An 18,857-nucleotide genomic window follows, 5' to 3' on the forward strand; every position below is an offset into this window, starting at 1 on the left:
TGTTAGCATAATAACAACCATTTGTACTGTCTCTGTGGTGGCCTACCATATTGTGATGACAACAGCTGAAGATTGTAATAAAGCGTTTTCTTTTAAAAACTCTTTATTTCTCTATATACAATCAGTGAGAGCAACATAAACACAATCCCTCTGTGACCAGTGAGCACCAAAACTCTGCATGTAGATCGCCTTGGTTATTGAGCATAATCAAAGCATGACTGGTGGCACAGCTGTGTGAATAACACCCTTCACCGAGGTGAGGTTGCTAGTCTGTAAAGTTATGAAGCAGCTTGTTCCATTTTTCTCCCATCTGCCCCCCTGCCACAGAGTGTTTGGTGAGATTAGTACCACAGGTGGGAAAGGAGAGGAATGCAGTCTAACTGGTGCTACAGACGATGACTGAACACATCCTATAATACAGCTATAAGCCGCATCAAAAACCAGTCCGAAAAAACGAAAACACACGGGACTGAAATATCGAAAACAGCTTACCACACAAACAGATTCTGATGCACATAGATACAAGGAAGGAATACACAAATGCATTAAGGACAGATCACACACCCATTTCAACATAAGACAATCACCATGATGCACAAATAAAATCTAAAAGTTCAGGACAAACACACAGATCAGCTGTAACAGATTAACCCATCTACCTCTTTTCTCTGTACCTTTATTTGCTAGGACATCAACTAGGCCCTAAAAACAGTTTCCCCCTAAATTAAGACTGCTTTAATGTTTATGTGGCTATACTTGCGCTGTTGGCACAATCGTTAAAGTTGGTTCTGTCGAGACTTAACATTGCATAAACACAGTAAAAAGGTAACATTTGGTCTTCAAAAGTATCTTCTCTTTGTGAAATTCATTGGATTGATTTTCCCGATCAGCAATTTCAAGTTAACACACAACATCTCTGATAAGGTTCATTCAAATCAACTACTTATTGTCAGTAAGATGTCCGCAACAGTGCAACCACACTCCTTTGATGTGTTATCAGCGAGGGTAGTGGTGGGCTAGTGTTTGAATAAGAGTTTCTCCTCATCAGCAGGATGTGAAATAAAAAATAAATATCAGTAAATCATCTGAGAGTTTTAACAGGTTTGCATTAATGGGATTACTAGAACTATACACAATTTCAAGTCATGCTTTTTAAACAAAGTAAGACAACCGTACCATGGAAAAAACGAGTTTCTCTAAAAAAAGGAGGAATTCTTTGATCGTAGATATGGGGCACTTAATGCAACATGCAGTTAATTCAGTGAGAGAACCCTTTTAGATTTGATGAATGTAAATCATCAGGTACATCTCAGTTGGTTCAGTAACAGAAGAATAATGGAAATCACAGTTTCACAGAATGCAAGAACTACTAAGGATCACAGAACAGGGACAAAGTCTTTAACAAATAGTAGTCAGCTTTTTCCTTTTCATCCTCCCTCCATCCATCCATCCATTCATCCATCCATCCACCTCCGCCTCTCACACCTGGCACAAACACATTCATCTTTGTGGTTTCAGTGATTGGACTGTAATGGCACTACACTAGCAGATTGTGGCCATGCAGAAACATTTAGGCAATACAGACATCTCCAGATGAATCTAAAGCTAAGGTAGTGTTCATTCAAGACTCGAGCCCAGGCTCCAGGGCTCCCAAATTCACACCCCCTCCTCCGTTAGCAACCCTCCGTCTTTGTCTGTTGGGGTTGTGTTGGCAGTGAGGGTCAGATTAAGGCCATGTGCGTCCAGACTCTTCAGCTCTTTCCTGTTGGCTTCTGAGTGCTGCTCTGAGGTACCTGATAGGTCAGATCCTCAGTGGGTGTGACCTGTCCAGTGGCATTCTTAGGTGTATCATAAGCCGACCTCCCTGAATGGCTGCTGTCTGTCTGTGTGAGCAGGGAGGCCGGCCCACCACCGATAAAACCACACGCTGCGGAGGCTTGGTTCAAAGAGGAGCTCCCTGATGGGTGACAACCCATGTCAACCACAATGGGCGTGGCGTATTCTGATCCCGAAGCTGGTAAAGGTTCTGCATAGGCATGGTACACGTCCGGTGAGATGGGAGCGTCGTACAGGTCAGGGTCTGAGTATCCTGGGTCGGGCCCCTCATCTGGTTTAAAGGTTGACCGGGCGCCTAACGTTGTAACACCACTCACCAGTGGCTGAGCATATTCTGAAAAAAAAAAAGTATGTTATAGTGTATTATTTATTCCTAATCTTACAGTTTGGGGCAAAACATTGATAATCTTTCATCATATTGTAATTCATGTGTTCTGAAAGAAAACTAGACTTCTGCCACTCCTCTTGGCTCTGATTTCAGGCTTTAGATAATGTAGCCCATGATGAGAGACTTTGGCCAATCACAGGTCATTTCATAGAGAGAGAGTGTTCTTGTTGGCTCAGGACAGAGAGGAAAGGGAGAGCTGCAGGAAACCACTCGGCTGCAAATGCTGGTGTGTTTTTTTCTTTTTACTAGCTGCAGCTTTAAGAAGGTGCCTCACTGAGATCCTGGCCACTACTGCAAGTTTTTTTTACATTTTATTCAAAAATCACGCTATAACACAGTAATGGATGTGGACATGCAGTGTAATGTACAAAAACATTACATTGCAAATGTTTTATGAGGAAGGAAAAAACATTGACACAATAAAAGGAGAAGAAGCTCACAAGCTGGTGTAAAAAAACAGTTTTTACAACATTCAAAATAGAGGTTTTGCAAGGTAGGAAATGCTACGATACTTAACTTGTCTGTTGTAAAGAAAGCCAGAGCATTGTCTCCCCCTATAGCAGAATGATAAAGGGAGCAGCTGGTCTGGCTTATGCGAGACTAAGCAGCTGAAATCTCCTCACATCTCTCAAGAAACACGACGTGTCTAAATGCAGCAAACAGGTAAGAACCCTTGTTTACTTTAACAGTCACCATGTTGAACAGTATTTACCTGCAGGTTCAGCATGTAGTCTGGGTACAGCACCTCTCCCTGTGAGCCGGCCCACCTCACTGCTGCTGTACCGGACTGTGTCCTCGGTCTCCACCATCTTGGAGGGCAACAGCTGCTTCATGCTTTTCCACCAGTCTGCAGCAGAAGCACAGTGAGGTGAACAATGAGTTGCACCGGCAAACTCTCAAGAGACACATACAGAGCCATAGGCCTGTGCTGCAGACACATTACATACCTGTGCGGTCCCAGTGAGGGAGATCGTATGTGCCTTCAGAGCTCTTTTTCCTACAAAGAGAGATAAGTAAAGCCCAACTAAAGCTATCAAAAGGATTTGTTTTATTCTTTGCATGATAATGATATTACATACCTGCTCCTCCAGTGCCAAGCACAAACCACAGTCAAGATGAGAGCGGTCAGAACCATGACCAGGACAGGCACTAGAACTGCTGCCAGCGCTACATCTAAGAGCAAATATATGACGATAAACATCACATGACAAATGTCTTTTTTTAGAGATCAAACAAGCTTTTATTTTGAAATCAAAGACCCACCGTTGCCTGTGTGAGGAGGCATGGTGGTGTTTCTGATGTCTGGGGTGTGTGTGGTTTGGCCAAGGTGAGGTGGGCGTTTTGTACCAGCAGGAGGCGGAGTATGACGAGGGGGGACCACCCTTGACCTTGGTTCAGGCATTGGCCTCACTGTCAATTTTTTAAAAACCAGAGTTTAGAATTGAGTTGAAGCCTATAATTGTCTTTTTACAGGGTATGTGTTTAACTACAAACCACTTCTACCTACCAGGAATTTGGCAGCCGAGAAGCTCCATCTTAAGCGCGATTCTCTGGTGCCACTGGGTTGGATTTATCTTTACAAACCGCGCCTCAATTGGAGGAATGAAGTTATTCCTCACCTCGTGCAGGTAGTTGATGTTGCCTTGGAAAATCTACCATGAAATGAGAACAAACTATTTCATATGTGTCAGAGATTAAAACCAAACTGTAGCCTAACAGTAGAAGTAGTGTAGAATTAGAAATGGTTCAGTAGAGCAACTCTTGTTTCACACTGAACAAATGCACTATAAGCTGATTATTTTCCAACATGGCAAGCTGATAACTACTTTCCTCCGCACAATAAGAGCCTGTGAGAACCCCAGCAGAGAGCAGCTCGTATGCAGCAACTCCATCCTTACAACCCAGCCACTAAATCCATATCCATTCATTATTAATGCCTATGTGCCCTGGTTTGTCTACCACAGCACTTAACTTAAACCACTGACTGCTATCATTTCCTGCCATAAACATCTCTTAGTCAATACCAGTTGCTATGGAAACAGTCAGAGTATGTGCCCCTGCAGCCTTTTAAAGTGACATTTTTGTCCATTTGCACTAATTTGAAGGGAAAAAACAAACTAAAAGCCCATGACGTAATCGCTGAGTAAATAGGGTTCATTGATTTGGTGCTTTATTACCTTGTCTTGTGTAGAATTTGCTTCCCTGTAGTTGTACCACTGCTGGCCATCGTAACTGTACAGGACCCGGTACGCTGAAACATAGTACTGGTACTCTCTTAGGGTGGAGCCAGTGGTGATGATACCTAGATGGACAGTAGGAACAGGAAGATGATGTACAGTTGGCTGCACTTAAAGCTTAAAAAGGACTAAGACAATACAGCCATGCTTGCAGCACTGTGAGGCTGTACAGAGGCACGGTGCTAAATGCTAGAGTCAGCATACAAACATGCCGATGCAAGTGAAATATTTACTATATCTCCATCTTAGTTTAGCATTTTACCATGCTAACATGTTAATTCGGCCATAAACCAAAGTATTGAACCAATTTCAATTTTGACCTGATGATGTTGATGAGAAGTGAGGGGATCAACTAAGTGATTACAAGTCATCCTGAGGGGAGCATGAGTGATTGTAACAAATGTCATGGCAATCCATCGAACTGTTTGTTCAGATGTTGCGCTAAAAGCACCAAATAACCTGCTGGTGGTGGTAGAGGACAAGTCAGGGGATCACCAAATTCATTAGGGTTCTTCCTCTGGGCACCACGATTTTCTGTACAAAATACCATGGCAATCCATCCAATAGTTGTTGAGATAATTCAGACTGGACCAAAGTAGTCGATCAAGCTACTGACTACTTTCCATCACTAGAGCCATGCTGCTAATGAGACTAAAAGTGATCACAGGTGTGGTAAAACCTGAGTTAACGTTTCCTGGAGAGCCTCATTCTAGACTTGCAGCCTAATTAAAGACAGTGGTTTTAGTGTTTAGTCATTTTAGTGAGTGTGTGTTTGTACCTGTGATCCTCTTCTCCCTCTTGAGATCGACCTGCAGCCACTGCTGTTGGTCACTCTGAGAAGATGCCCAAGGCAGCCCCGCCTTTTTAAGCCGTGCCCCTGATGGCGCCCACTCACTATGCTGACCAATAATGTTGTTCCACTCCCACACAGATGAAGCCGACAGCTGAGTGTCCGCAACACCACCAGACTCGAAACCAAGCGTTCCGTAGCAGCCTGCAAGCACAGAGAGGGCCATAATTAATAACAATATAAAATGTTTGGGAAACTGAATGACACGCATAAATACATACATATATATATATACGGGTTAAGCAGTTCATGCCAAATTCTGTGCTGCAGACTATAAAAAACATTAAAGCAAGATTTACAAAGTTCAAAATTACAGATGCTGACAGTAATAATAACATTCACAGGACAAAACTAAAAGCTTCTAATGGTGTAAACATTTTGAAAAACTTACCATTGGTCCTGAAGGTGAAGAGGCTGTTGGACAAAGTTCCTCTGAGGAGAGAAGTGAAGGCTTCTTTTTTTTACTAACAATCACTGAAGACTGCTTGTATTTTGATACTTTAGATTATTAAATGATTTTTCAACTATTTCTTGTATTCTAAATAATATGGTTCAAATATATATGTATGATTCACAACGCTCTCTTACCCAGTGGAAGTGACATTGTTAGCTAGTGTAGCCTCGTAGTGAGGGATGCCTTTGCTGCTGACCACGCTGATCCTCCCTCCCTCAGCATTGGACACCACACCTGCATGGACGGCTGCCACACACACAGGAGAGGACTGCAGAATGAAAGGAAAGATGAGATGAGATGCTAATCACACACCTTCCCTTCCCGTTACGACAAACACAAAGTGCCAGGAACTAAAGCCTAATTCCACCGCCTCTGATGAATTTTGAATGTTAGGCAAATTGTATTCTGATAACAGCATAGTGTTTATAACTCAATTTTTGCATGTAGAGTGCAAAAAAAAGTAAACTCATAAATATCTATAGAGCCTAAATTAAACTCATACAGCACGGTTTTACGAAATTGCTTTCAGGCGATCATAATGTCAAGAATTGGGTTTTAAATTTCCGTTCCTTGACTTTTCTCAATCTTTCGAGCGAGAATGTGGCTTCATTTATGAATATATTTCTTCCCAACCCGAGCTCTTACCCTTCGAAGAGAACTACCACAAGGTTTTTTTTGTTAAAATATGTGCCACATAAAGATTGTTTTACTGAAAGGAATCAATAGTGGAGCTGAGTATCTGTGATGGAAATGCAGTCGAAGTTCCCGAGTTCCGAAAAACTTGCAGGCCAGTCAGCGGGAACAGGCAGTACTGTCTTACAGAACAAGCTCTTAACCTTCAGACTGTGGCAGATAAAAGGGCTGATGAGTCAGCATGATGTCACATCCCTGTAGAGAGGATACTGGGGGGGCAGTGATGGTAATGATTCACTGCTGGCTGCGTTCCTGTCTAAACCTGCTGCCACATCACTGAGAAAATGGACCAAAAAAACAAAAGGCCAATTCCACTCTGGTCACGAGCTTCTTCCCTGTGAACAGCTGGTTGAGTGAGGTGGAATTTTATTACTGGAAAAGACCCACACTGGAATTCACAGCTGACAAGATTGTGGGAAAACTCTGGTGACCCACAGAGTGACAAGCAAATGTATTCGCACACACACACACACTCATGCACAGCAGTCAAATGCTGCCACAAGTAATCAACACCTGCCCTGTGACTCTTAAACTTCCCAAAAAGACACACCACATCCTAAAGAGCGCTGCCTGCACCAAACCACTAACGCAAAGCTTCGCTCCAAAACCGCCGCACCCTGCCTCCAACAGGGGAAACCACACTAACACACATGAAATAACACACACAAAGAAATATGATATGTGGGATGTGGAAATACAGACACCAGCGCATGGATCACACTAAGAATCCCCACATTTGAAAAAGAGAAAGTGAGCTGCAGGGTCTGGTCTGGGTGGGGCAGACTCAAGTATGCTTCCACACTCACCAGAATATTACAGACTGGTGAAACACGCACACTCCGAAAACACAAGCATGAATGGATCACTTGCACATACACAAAACTAAGGCATGTACACACAGAGGTTTTCTCCAGCTTCTCACTCACACTGACTCACTCTGCAGCTTTTTGTCTCACACACTCAGCACAGCTCTGCTCAGCGCCCTCTTGCAGCTGGACTGGATTAGAGGCTTATTATTTTCGGCCAAACTATTATCTCACCTCGCATTCACCCGCTGACCCTGCCCCTCCTCTGTTCCTGTGGGGCACCTCACTCCCCGAAGCACACACCACGCTCCTCCCTGTCCTCCCATCAGCGAGCAACACCCCTCCCTCCCTCCTCCCCTGCTTCCTTCAACAAAGCCCTGAGCTCCGAGCATGAAGTCATCAGCCAGAGACTCGGCGCTCATGAACTCACACACAGCGGGGGTGCTGTGAGGTCATCGATCCTTTATTTCGCATACCATTAAGCAAAGGCCCATGTACTACGGAGTCAAAGGAGAGCTATAAAAAAAAAAAAGATCGGAAAAATATAAGAAATACAGAAAAGAATAATTTGAACCAATGTTATTTATTTTAAACATACTATTTTTTTTGCAACACGGTGGTGTGGTGGTTAGCAGCGAGAGGGTTACTGGTTCGAATCCCGATTGGGGCCCTTCTGTGTGGAGTTTGCATGTTCTCCCCGTGTCTGCGTGGGTTTTCTCCGGGTTCTCCGGTTTCCTCCCACAGTCCAAAGACATACCTAAGACATACCTAAGTTGCCCGTAGGTGTGAATGGTTGTCTGTCTGTTGTGTGTCTCTATGTGCCCTGTGATAGACTGGCGTCCTGTCCAGGGTGGACCCCGCCTCACGCCCGATGTCAGCTGGGATCGGCTCCAGCCCCCCGCGACCCCGACAGATGAGTGATTTAATTTTTTCATATGTATTTAATCTATTTATTGAATTTTGAATAAATGAGGGAGTAAATAAAACAATGTGAAAATATAACGACAAATCTAAAAATCAAATCAAAATCATAAACAAATGCTGAAATATAAAGACAAATGAAATAGAAGATAAACATTTTCATTTAGTTATTTCATTGTTCATTTATTTATTGCACATATGTCCGACATGTTTATTTTATTTATTAATCTTTCAAATAGGTCATTTATTTTATTATCATTTAATTTGTCCTTGTTTTCCCTTTTGCCTAATGCCTTTGCTTGCTTTTTTATTTACTAATTTTCTGTTATTTGTCCCTCTTTATATTTTCTATAACAGATATTATTCTTTTTCAATGGCACTCCTAGGACTCCACAGTTGACACAAGAAAAAGAGGAATCAAATGGAACGACGTGGGGCAACAGTGACTAAACAGCTAGAGACCACAAGGCACCATGACTCACCTGGGAATGCTGCCCCCAGAGGACCCCACAAAAAGAAAAACACCAAAGAAATGCACACTGCTTGTCCTCACCTCTCTGTATCCATTAGGTATAGTTCCAGAAATCTCCTCGGTAGATGTCAAGCAGCCTGCTGGACAGTATTTACTAAGAAGAAAGAGAGACATAAACAGTGACTATCAGACAGCTCCATCACTGGGACCAATATCCACACAAAGCCAAACGTTATTTACCCGAACTCTGCCTCGGGGAAATCAGTCCCTTTGTCCAGGCAGGTGATTAGATCTGCAAAAGGCAAACAAACAGTGTCACAACTGGTTTCTCTGCATGCTCTCCTGCTAACTCATCACCCCCCTTTTCCCTTTCTGTTGCTCTCTGGCAACACAACAACTGCCAACCTTCTCCAGGTGTGTATTTCATTATCTGGTATTTTGGTATTTAAATTAGCTGTCGTCAAAAGTGGACGGAAAGATTTTACAAATGGCTTGACTGAAAGCAATTCTTCCAACTAGGGCTGCAACTAATGATTTTCAATTAATTGTTAGACTATAAAAAGTCAAAACGTACTGAATAAACACCCAGAGCTGGACGGTGACAGTCCAAAGATATTCAGTTATATCAAAATAAAACAGAGAAAATCTGATCGTAACATTTGCTTGATTTGCTGGAAGCAGTAACCTGGCCATTGCCAGACCAAGTTCAATTGTAGACTGCACGTTGGTCTGGGAAGGCTGCCGTCATTTCCTTCTGCACAAGAGGTGGGCGTAGTTCAAATGGCTGCACGCAATTGGTCAGTTTCTGCTCAGTTTTCAAAGTAAACTTACCACTGAGATCATTTAAAACTGCAGCGACAGCTCCATCAACAGTTAGTGTCTGCTGCGCTTTGGTGATTTTTTTCACTTCTTTTGTGTGAAATATGTAAAATAATTTTTCTGCCAATCGATTATTCAAAGAATCCTTTCAGCTCTCATCATTTTCCAGAGCTGAAACGTCGATCAAATGTATTAGTCGATCAAACTTCATTGGCAACAAATATGATAATCTATTAATTAAATAATTTAATCTAAAATGTCAAATATCTGCTAGTTTCAGGATCTTAAAATGTGAGGATTTGCTGTGTTTCTTTGATTCATGTCATTTTAAATGAAATGTCTTTAGGTTTTGGAGTGTTAGTCGGACAAATCAAGACATTTGAAGACATCATCATGAGCTTTCAACACTTGTGTAGGTGGGCATTTCTCACCAATTTGACATTTGATGAACATATTAATTTGTGATAAAAACAATATAATAGCTGTATTATTTTCTTTACTAATTAATCTGATTCATTGTTTAGCCAGTAAAACGTCAGATCACACTTTCCTGTTGACACATTCATACTGACAAACAGTCCAAGACTCAAATGATATTCAGTTTGGATTCATACATTACTGAAAAAGGCTAAATATTCACATTTGAGAAGCTGGATCCAGTGAATTTGGGGCATTTTTGAATTTAATGTTTTGTCAACTGACTTATCGATTTCATCTCAACTCAGAACACATCAAAGCTGTACAACACAAACATGTGTGTGTTTGGGGGTGATGCCATGAGTGTGTCAGTGATGAGGCACGCCGCATATGTCTGCAGAATGACGCGGACTGCTGGGAACTCTCTGTAAACCCCACAGTGGTGGACGGTCTCTGCGAGGGTCCACCACATTATCAAAAACCTCATTTATCTAAGAAACCAACCAGTGATTCAAACCGCCGCAAGTCGCCATGGTGACTGATTTACTTAGCTGTGCAAACTGTCCTCCCACGCTCATCTGCACGATCATAGAGACGGAGAACACACAAACCAGTTCTTTGAGGGGGGGGGGGGGGGGGGGGGGGGGGGGCTAGCTGATGGCCTTGTTTGCCTTCCAGTGTGATTCAGTTGTACCAAGACAACCACTTAGACGGAAGTATTACTCTCCTCCACACGTGTCAATGACCTCCTTTTCTTGTGGCTTCAATTATCTGTTTATCTGAAAATGTTCCACATGACAAAGCATGGCCGTGTAAATTTAAAAATCACACAGTCACAGCATCATTATTGTTATTATAGTGAAAATGCATTTCAGAGTCTGTTACAGTGCGTCATAGACCACAACATATACTGTAGCTACAGTATTCTTGTATCAGATGGACGATCTCTATCCTACAGTTTTCACGCTGCCTTGTAAAAACGTTTGCCGGGTGAGAAGGGAGAGACTTCTTTCTTTTCTTTGGTCAGGCTTAAACCCAAGTTTATGAGAGGTTCCTCAGGAAGAACTCATTCACTGTTAGTTTAACAAAATCTCCTTTTGTTTTCTTTGTGCAGAGAAGAAGAGACGTTGAGATAATAAAAGTATTATAGCGATCTCAGACGGCAGAACAAGGTGTTAACTGACTATACTAACTTTTGCCGTGTTCTAAGTGATACAGAAATGTTTCTAGGTAAGACTGACGAAAAGATAAATTGCCATTGGATCAACTTAAAAGGGGTGCGTGTCTGAAAGAGGCTTGCTAAAAGACCTCTTCAGTAATATGATATCACATTAGAGGCAGGTCAACGGCTTCTAACAGGCAGGAAGTCTTAATATAAAACCACTAAATATTGTTACTTTCCATTTCTCTCAATTACTCTAACTTCCTCTTGGTCCTTGTTCCTGTTCCTCTCAAATGCCTTCATGCTGTCCTCATTCTCCTATATCCTTGTCTGCTATCTGTTACCAACCACTGAAAAAGTCACATCTAAAAACCACAAATACAGTAACAAATAAACAACAAGGAGGGCTGTAAAACGCCAATGTGATAAAAACCCAGACTCAGACACATCAACGGTTGAGGAGAGGTTATAAAAAAAACATTGGCTGGTGCCGCCCATCTGTATTCAATAATTCTTACATTAAAAGGGGATCATTTGAGACGATGACAGATGCCCACTCGCACGATGACCCTGCACATTGCAGCTGGTCAGAAAATACCATTCGAAGCAGAGCATCTCTTTATCTCTTCTGTGTGTTTGAATACACTCTTCAATGGTGAGCCATAAATGCTCCTCTCATTACACCTCGAGCACAGTTATTATCGCAAAGCTGCAGAAACAGTTCTCCATTCAACTCGAGTCATCTTTAACTTTCACTCTCCTTGTTTTCTTTAATGAGCTGCTGCAGACACCTTGCTAACAGGAGAATTGGAATGGAATATATCATCTTCTATGATACAGTAATATACGTTGGCTCTGACGTGCAAGAACAGACATTAACTGCTGATATAAGACAACATCACGTTGCATTTCCTGAAATGTGGTTTAGATTTGTTTCATTTTCAAAAGAATACCTAATCCAAAGGTGACCCGAGGACAAGCAGACCTAAATAATTACACCAGATCCATAATGCAGTCGACCCAAACACACCCAAATAGAGAGAGGCGTTTAAAGTTCACACTCTCCACCTCGCCCAAAAAAAAAAAATCACATTTTTGTCAGCCACAGCTAACAGCATCATGGCTCAACACTTTCTCTGGACTGATGTATCTCAACAACTACTGGATAGATTGCTATTAAAGTCTGTACAGACATCCATAGCCCCCAGATGATTCATCCTATTGATTTTGGTCATGATTCCCCATTCCTCTGGTGTCTCCGGGAGGATCCAAATGGGACTTTGTGCATGCACTTCTGTGTTATAACAAAATACCTGTGAAACTAATCACATTCCCAACAGCCTCAGCTCTACTGGGTGCTAATTGGAAAATATTAGCATGCTAGAAAGTTTAATCAAGATTGTAAACAATACCTGCTACATGTGTTTGCTTTGTCACAGCCTCCCAGAGCTGATGGCACAGCTGTTAACCTTTTTTACATAAAGCGCAGAGACCAACAGCCATCACAACCACACCATGTCTAGTCTTATTAAACTGGATATAATTCGTGTCTCGGTTACTAGAACTAAAGCGGACCGGTTAGGGCCTCTGTAGTATATACGTACGTTTCCTGTATTGCTGGGTTTTGTGATGATGCTGCACCTGATTTTTTTCACGGGTTTAACGAAATGTGTTTTTTTTCCAGTTTTCTTGTACTTTTATGACCACGGGCGCATAGTACAGAGACACTGTTAAAAAATTTGTAATCTCCAATCTTCATAATTTCATGTTTCAAAAAAAAACATCCTAGCACAGGATGAAACATGGCTGCAGGATTTTCTGCACATCCGTAGAGTCTGAACCTTCTGTAAAACCCAAACTGCCGGCAGACAGTTTTTGACTTAATAAAGCTGACATATGTATGTACAAAACTATGGAGGTGTGGCGTGAAACACACACAATTTCCAAAGAAACTCTTAAAGCAAGGTCCAAAACAGATATTTTAACAAGCTCCGGCCTGCAGGCTGGGGCCTACAGATGATCAACAGATGACGCACAGACAGGTGGATTGAGCTGGGAGCGTGTTACCTGTGTGTTCAGTGGTGGAGTAGGACAGGTAGAATCCATGTCCAGTGTGGTGGGTCCCACTCATGAACTGGACAGTGACCTGGTTACCAGTGGACTCAATCAGCTCATCGATCTTCAGGCCCAAACCGCAGTACTTCACTGTTAAACAGCACAGGATGAGACGCAGGACAAAGAGCTTCTGGTTAGTTCTACAAGCCTGTATAGTTTAACATACACAACAACCAATATAAATTAGATATTTGTGCCAAAAGAAATCTTGTTTAGTGATGTTGATGTGACTAACTGGGCTATACAGCTGAAATGTGTACAACTACACTCCTTGCTAAAAAATAAAAACTGTGCCAATTAATTTTAAATTTTCAATATTTTAGTTAAGTGCCAATAGATGTTCACAATCCAATTGTTAGGGAAGCAAATAATACCTAGCTGGTGACAGATCTGCAGTGTTCAAGTTGCTTTATACTTCATAGATCTCAATTTAATACCTGTTTCATGATCGTACTGGCCAAAGTATGATGAAAAACCAGTACAGATATACACATATGGCCTAGAATTTATGGATCTACCAATAAAGCGATGACAAATTCCTTCACTCATTATTTTAAGTTCAAGTTTTCGCTAAAAAAAATAACAAAAGGGTCGATGAGCGTTCTGTCAATCGTAGTGAGCCGTATTGACAGATAACTGGAAGTCCAGAGAAAAGCTCACAATCCTACAATCTAAATACATTTTATGACAAGACAAAATAATCAAGGCTTTTTAATACAACGGAAGGTCTTTTCTTGAGGAAACTAAATTCAATTATTTTTAGGACTTTTCAAGAGCTGTAAATATATTTGAGTGTACTGCAACATCCAGAGCATTTTCAGAAATCATTTTGGCCTCATATGTCATATTTTATTCATTCAAATCACTTCAAAACAGACGCAAAGTGAAGAAATGTTTTCTCTAATTAAGTTCAGCATTTTCCATAGTTATTCAAGAGAACATCTTTTTTTTTTTTAGCTCCATAAAAAAATTGAGAAATGGCCAGTTAAATTCCTCATCCACAGCTTGCTTTGTATTAAACTGTGCGTGTGTAATATTTAGCTTAATTTTTATTACCAGCAACACACAGAGGAAGTGTGGCCTGCAGCACTCTGGCATGAGACCAATTGTGACTGTAGGCTTAATCATGTGGCCGATGTCTTTCACTTCATTTACATGCACTGGAATAACCTGGTAAAGTCCGCTTTCTGCAGCAGCTTGGTTTCTTAGTTGGTAATTGTGTAAACAAATACTTTGGACAAGGAAAGTATCACACTCAAAACTGTGCAAAGATGTTCGTTTCCCTTGTATCCAAAATATTTTAAGTTTTACCCTAAATTTAAAAAAACCACATCCTGCTCTATGGCGTTTGAAAAACATGAAATCAATGGAAACTCTAAAAATCAATTGGGTCAACTCAAAAATGCAGACTCTGACTAAAACAGAAAATTAAATTAGAATACTGAAACTTCCTGGAAGTCCACTTCCACAGCTTTATGGTAGGTTATTTGTAAAGATCTGTTATTTCTTCAGGCTGCACAGTCATACATCTTTAACAAAGTTAAAAATATTCCACCCTTGGTTCAGAAACATGGATGGGGTCATTGAGAAGTATAGTGACCAGCTGAATGTAGGTTGAATGCAGGTTTTGCAGCAAATACGTATAATACTAAATTGTTTTTATTTTCAAGTACATTCTCCAATTTCCTGACATGACCTGATGTTTTCTGTGCCTTCTGTGCATGTGCACGAGATGCATAGAGGTATGGAGAGGACTGTGGGCCGGGATGTGGTTGAAAAGAACAAGTTTGTACTTTGTGTCCAACCATGTGGATGTTCTAAGATGCCATATTCGAAAGCGTACTGAAAATGAAGTGTCATCCTAGAGAGGGTTGCACTTGGTTGTTCAAATGAACAGTAAAAGAAATATTTGTTTAAAGGATGAAATAAAAAGTGTGAAGGGGAAGGGGGTTACCGGCCGCAGTATACTCAGTGTAAGTCCAGTACAGTATCTGCTTGTCACTCTCACCAATCTCACTCCTCTGGGGTCCAATGCCGTTGTAGAGGCGGAGGTAGTTGACCTGGCAGTCGCTGTTTTCTATGTCCAGCTCGGCAAAGCGAAAATGGACCCTGTTGCCGCGGGGCACGCTGATCTCCCACTCACACACCGTGTTGTTCGGATATGTCCCCGGGTAACCCAGAGAGGACAGTGTCCCGCTGCTGGGGCCAAGTACACTGGGACCACAGCCATCACCTGCAGGCAAAACAAACAAAAGGAAAAAAAAGGATGTAGCTGATAAACACACGCACATGTTGGAAGCAGGAAAGACAAGCCCAAAGAGTTTCGCACAAGATTTATGAGACCAATTATGACCAGAAACGTGTCAAATTCTTTCATCACGATGCAGTGAACATAGCCCATGAAAAGACCAAAAACAACAATGAATTGATCTCACTAACAAGTATCGCCTGTGTCGCTAAAGTCTGTCATATCTTATCCCTCTGTGCTATAGACCTCCATTGTCCACACATCAACGAGCCACACAGTCGCGTTCCTTTATGATAAACGTAGGAATCGCCGTAAACACAAATACATGAAATGCGTAAAAATCTGCTTCTGTGAATAGCCCTATCAAATGCACCTTACTTTGGTTTGTTTTAAGAATATTTATGCCTCCTATATTAAAAACCACAGACAGACTACTACAATGCAAATTTATATTTATTGCTGCAATAAGAAAAAAACAGAATAACCCCACCTATAACAAATCTATCTGTCTAAATATCTGTTTTTTGTTTCTTTATTCTTCCACTGTGAATAGCATCGGTTGAGAGGAGCAGCTTGTTCTGGTATATCTACTGTATAAATGTAACATTAGTGGCAATAGTTTCCTTTTGCACACACAGCAAGGGATCAGGCAGATTTGTTTAAGATTCCTTCTGCAGGTTAATACAACATGTAGGTACAGAATGAATGTCATTGGCTTTCACTAAAATGGGCCTGTCTGTTTCTTAAATGTTAAATGTATCGATAGCAACTGTAGCTGAGGTGATGGAAGCCATTCACCTATAAATCATAGAGTCGGTGGTTCAACTTCTGTCTACACTTTGCAGAGTCTTTGAGCAAGGCACAGAACCCCAAATTGTTTGTGAATGTGGCGGGAGACGTCTTTAGATTAAAACGTAAGAAATTAATCGATTTCTCAATTAATCGACCACACTAGAGTTGCTGGCCAAAATCTTCTATCCCAATATACAGTAGGTCATTTCATATCTCAATAATAATATAAACCACGATATAGCATGTTCTCTGCTAGTTCAATAAATATTCTATATGAAATAACACATGCTAAAGCATAATGGTGTATACTCCTGTATGGAACAAATTACATGTTTTCTCATTTTGTTGAGAAGTTAACTGCAAAATATAAAGTCAAACTATTTCAAAGATTTATGCGTTAGTATGTGTATGTTATCAATCCTGATGACGTAATTGTGTATCACGATATCTCAATATATGACTTCATCATGATACACTTCCATTAAAAGAAGATAAATGCCTGTAATAGGGAAGGTTTACGTTGCCACCGTACTCTACGGGGGAATTGTTGGGTCTATTTTTATCATAAATAAGTCATAGAGTGTGGTCTATACCTAGTCTGTAAAGTGTCCTGAGATAACTTTTGTTATGATTTGGCACTGTAAACAAAATTTAATCGAAATGATATCAAATTATCGACCAGTCATTGAAGTCTTCTCTTGAACAAGAATGTCTAATATTCTCTAGTTCCAGCTCCTCAAAATGAAAGAAATGACATCTTTATTTGGGCTTGTGAATGTAAACTGCATTTCTTCTGGTAAATCAGACCTTAGGGTCAAACTAAACCAGACGTCTGAAACCATCAGGGTGTTTTATTGACCAATCAACTGATGGGGAAAACAGTTTGCAGCCCTACTTTGAAGCCAAAATAATGTAGTAGTTGGCAGATAAGTTGGCTTTGGGCATGAAAGACAAGAAAAGGAAACGTGACCTCAGACTTTGGAGGTATAAGATGTGTCATCAGAGCTGTCACAAAAGCAAATGCATTGTTTGGTTTGATGCTGTGGACACTAAGATAACACTCAGTCACGCTCCGTGGTGCTAGGTGGATGTTCTGTGGGCCTGGAGTTATGTAAGAGCCTCTCCTGTGGACACTATCCAGATGAACAGGACAAAAACAAAGCTGCTCTCCTCTGACTCACCAATGCTGAACAACTGCATGGCATTCAGCAGGAGTTCAGATTACCCTGCTGAAGTTACTTACCCCATATGCTCAAAAACAACCCTGAATACTCAACTCAGATCCACCCTACTGTTTTTATCATTAGATCTATATTATCACATTAACATACCACCAAGGCTATTCATGTGTAAATTATAATTCTTGTGAAATTTCCAGTTATGACAAACTGTGTCCACGTGTTTACAGTCATACCCCGCCACCCCACCCCCAATCTCTGACCACCTGAGGTTGCATGTAGGCTGTAAAAAAAACAAAATATTAGTTTTTAAGTACAGTATGGAGTAAAGTAAACCGACAACAAACAAATCACAATGAGCTTGTCATGACTGAAGTGGTAGGTCACGGTAAAGTGGGTGAATTTGGACTACCTGAACCAAGATACAAGGCCACACAAGCTCCTAAAAGTGTGCTGTTGTCTCCCTAAAAGCCAGACTCCCTTTAAAAAACAGGTAATTTAACAAAGGTAGGGCTCGTAGGAAAGCGCAAATAAGTGACAGACTGCGGCTTTAAACTTTAGACAAATCATTTAAAGCCACACTTCAATTCGGCGAGCAACTAATCCCCCAAAGCAGCCGTTATTACTTTACAATCTCAGGTTTTTTTTTTTAAAGAGAGAACCGGTTTGCCTGGTTTTTACTACACCCATGACGGGCGGTGGAGAAGCGGTGTAAACCAAGCGGAACTCCACGTATACACGGCCATGTAAGGTAGGTTTTTTTTTTATATATATATAAGTTTGGAGGACAATAACAATGTGTCGCTCATCTCTAAACACCTCAGACGTCCGTGTTCACGCTTTAAAAAAAAAAAAAAAAAAGAAAACCCAGCATGGCCGCATGTCTCTGCTGCGGTTGTGACCCTCGGCTCCCGCAGTTGTCACCGCAGCTGTGTGGAGGCACCAACCTTGCTGAGCTCGACAGCCTTCCTCGGTGAGAATGATGAGAATCGACAGGACGAGAACCCCGGCCCCTGTCGGTCCCCTGCCCACCATTACCGCTCTGCCCATAGCAGCCTGCAGTCTGAATGCATAATGCTCGCTTCTGGTCCCGGCTGCACCGCTTCAAACCTGTACAAAAGGTGAGGGGGGGACCTTAAAAATAAACTAATCCTCCAGAGCGAGTCCGCGGGTGTTTGTTCCTCTCGGGGATGTCTTTTTTCCTTGTCGTTTGTAACAATCCAGTGGTTAGCGACACTCTCACTATGGAGGTAACACACACACACATACACACATTCAAAGCTGTGGAGCTACTTCCTCCACCGAGGCTCCTCCTCCTGATCTGGGACTGGGATACCCGAGTCCCCCAAGTGGTCTGAATGATCCCAGATCCACCAACAAACCCCCCTAACCCCCTTCAAAGTCCCTCAAAACAGTGGTGGAAGAATAGGTCAGATCTTAAGCACCACAGTGTATGAATAAATACTTTG

The 18,857-nt window shown here is 41.6% G+C and overlaps 1 protein-coding gene across 1 annotated transcript; it reads right to left on the reverse strand.

The window, feature by feature from the left end:
• Positions 1-96: 96 nt before the first annotated feature.
• dcbld2 (discoidin, CUB and LCCL domain containing 2) lies at positions 97-18,637 on the reverse strand. The gene is made up of 15 exons (XM_083921457.1): positions 18,336-18,637; positions 15,179-15,403; positions 13,123-13,260; positions 8,898-8,949; positions 8,739-8,811; positions 5,900-6,033; positions 5,703-5,743; positions 5,240-5,455; positions 4,402-4,526; positions 3,732-3,876; positions 3,488-3,634; positions 3,304-3,397; positions 3,172-3,221; positions 2,937-3,071; positions 97-2,170 (listed from the first exon to the last, which is right to left on the reverse strand). The coding sequence occupies exons 1-15, from the start codon at positions 18,436-18,438 to the stop codon at positions 1,752-1,754; spliced, it is 2,097 nt and encodes a 698-aa protein (XP_083777583.1). The 5' UTR covers positions 18,439-18,637; the 3' UTR covers positions 97-1,751.
• Positions 18,638-18,857: the final 220 nt, after the last annotated feature.

The sequence above is a fragment of the Echiichthys vipera genome, assembly GCF_963691815.1.
Source record: "Echiichthys vipera genome assembly, chromosome: 10".
NCBI lineage: Eukaryota > Metazoa > Chordata > Actinopteri > Perciformes > Trachinidae > Echiichthys > Echiichthys vipera.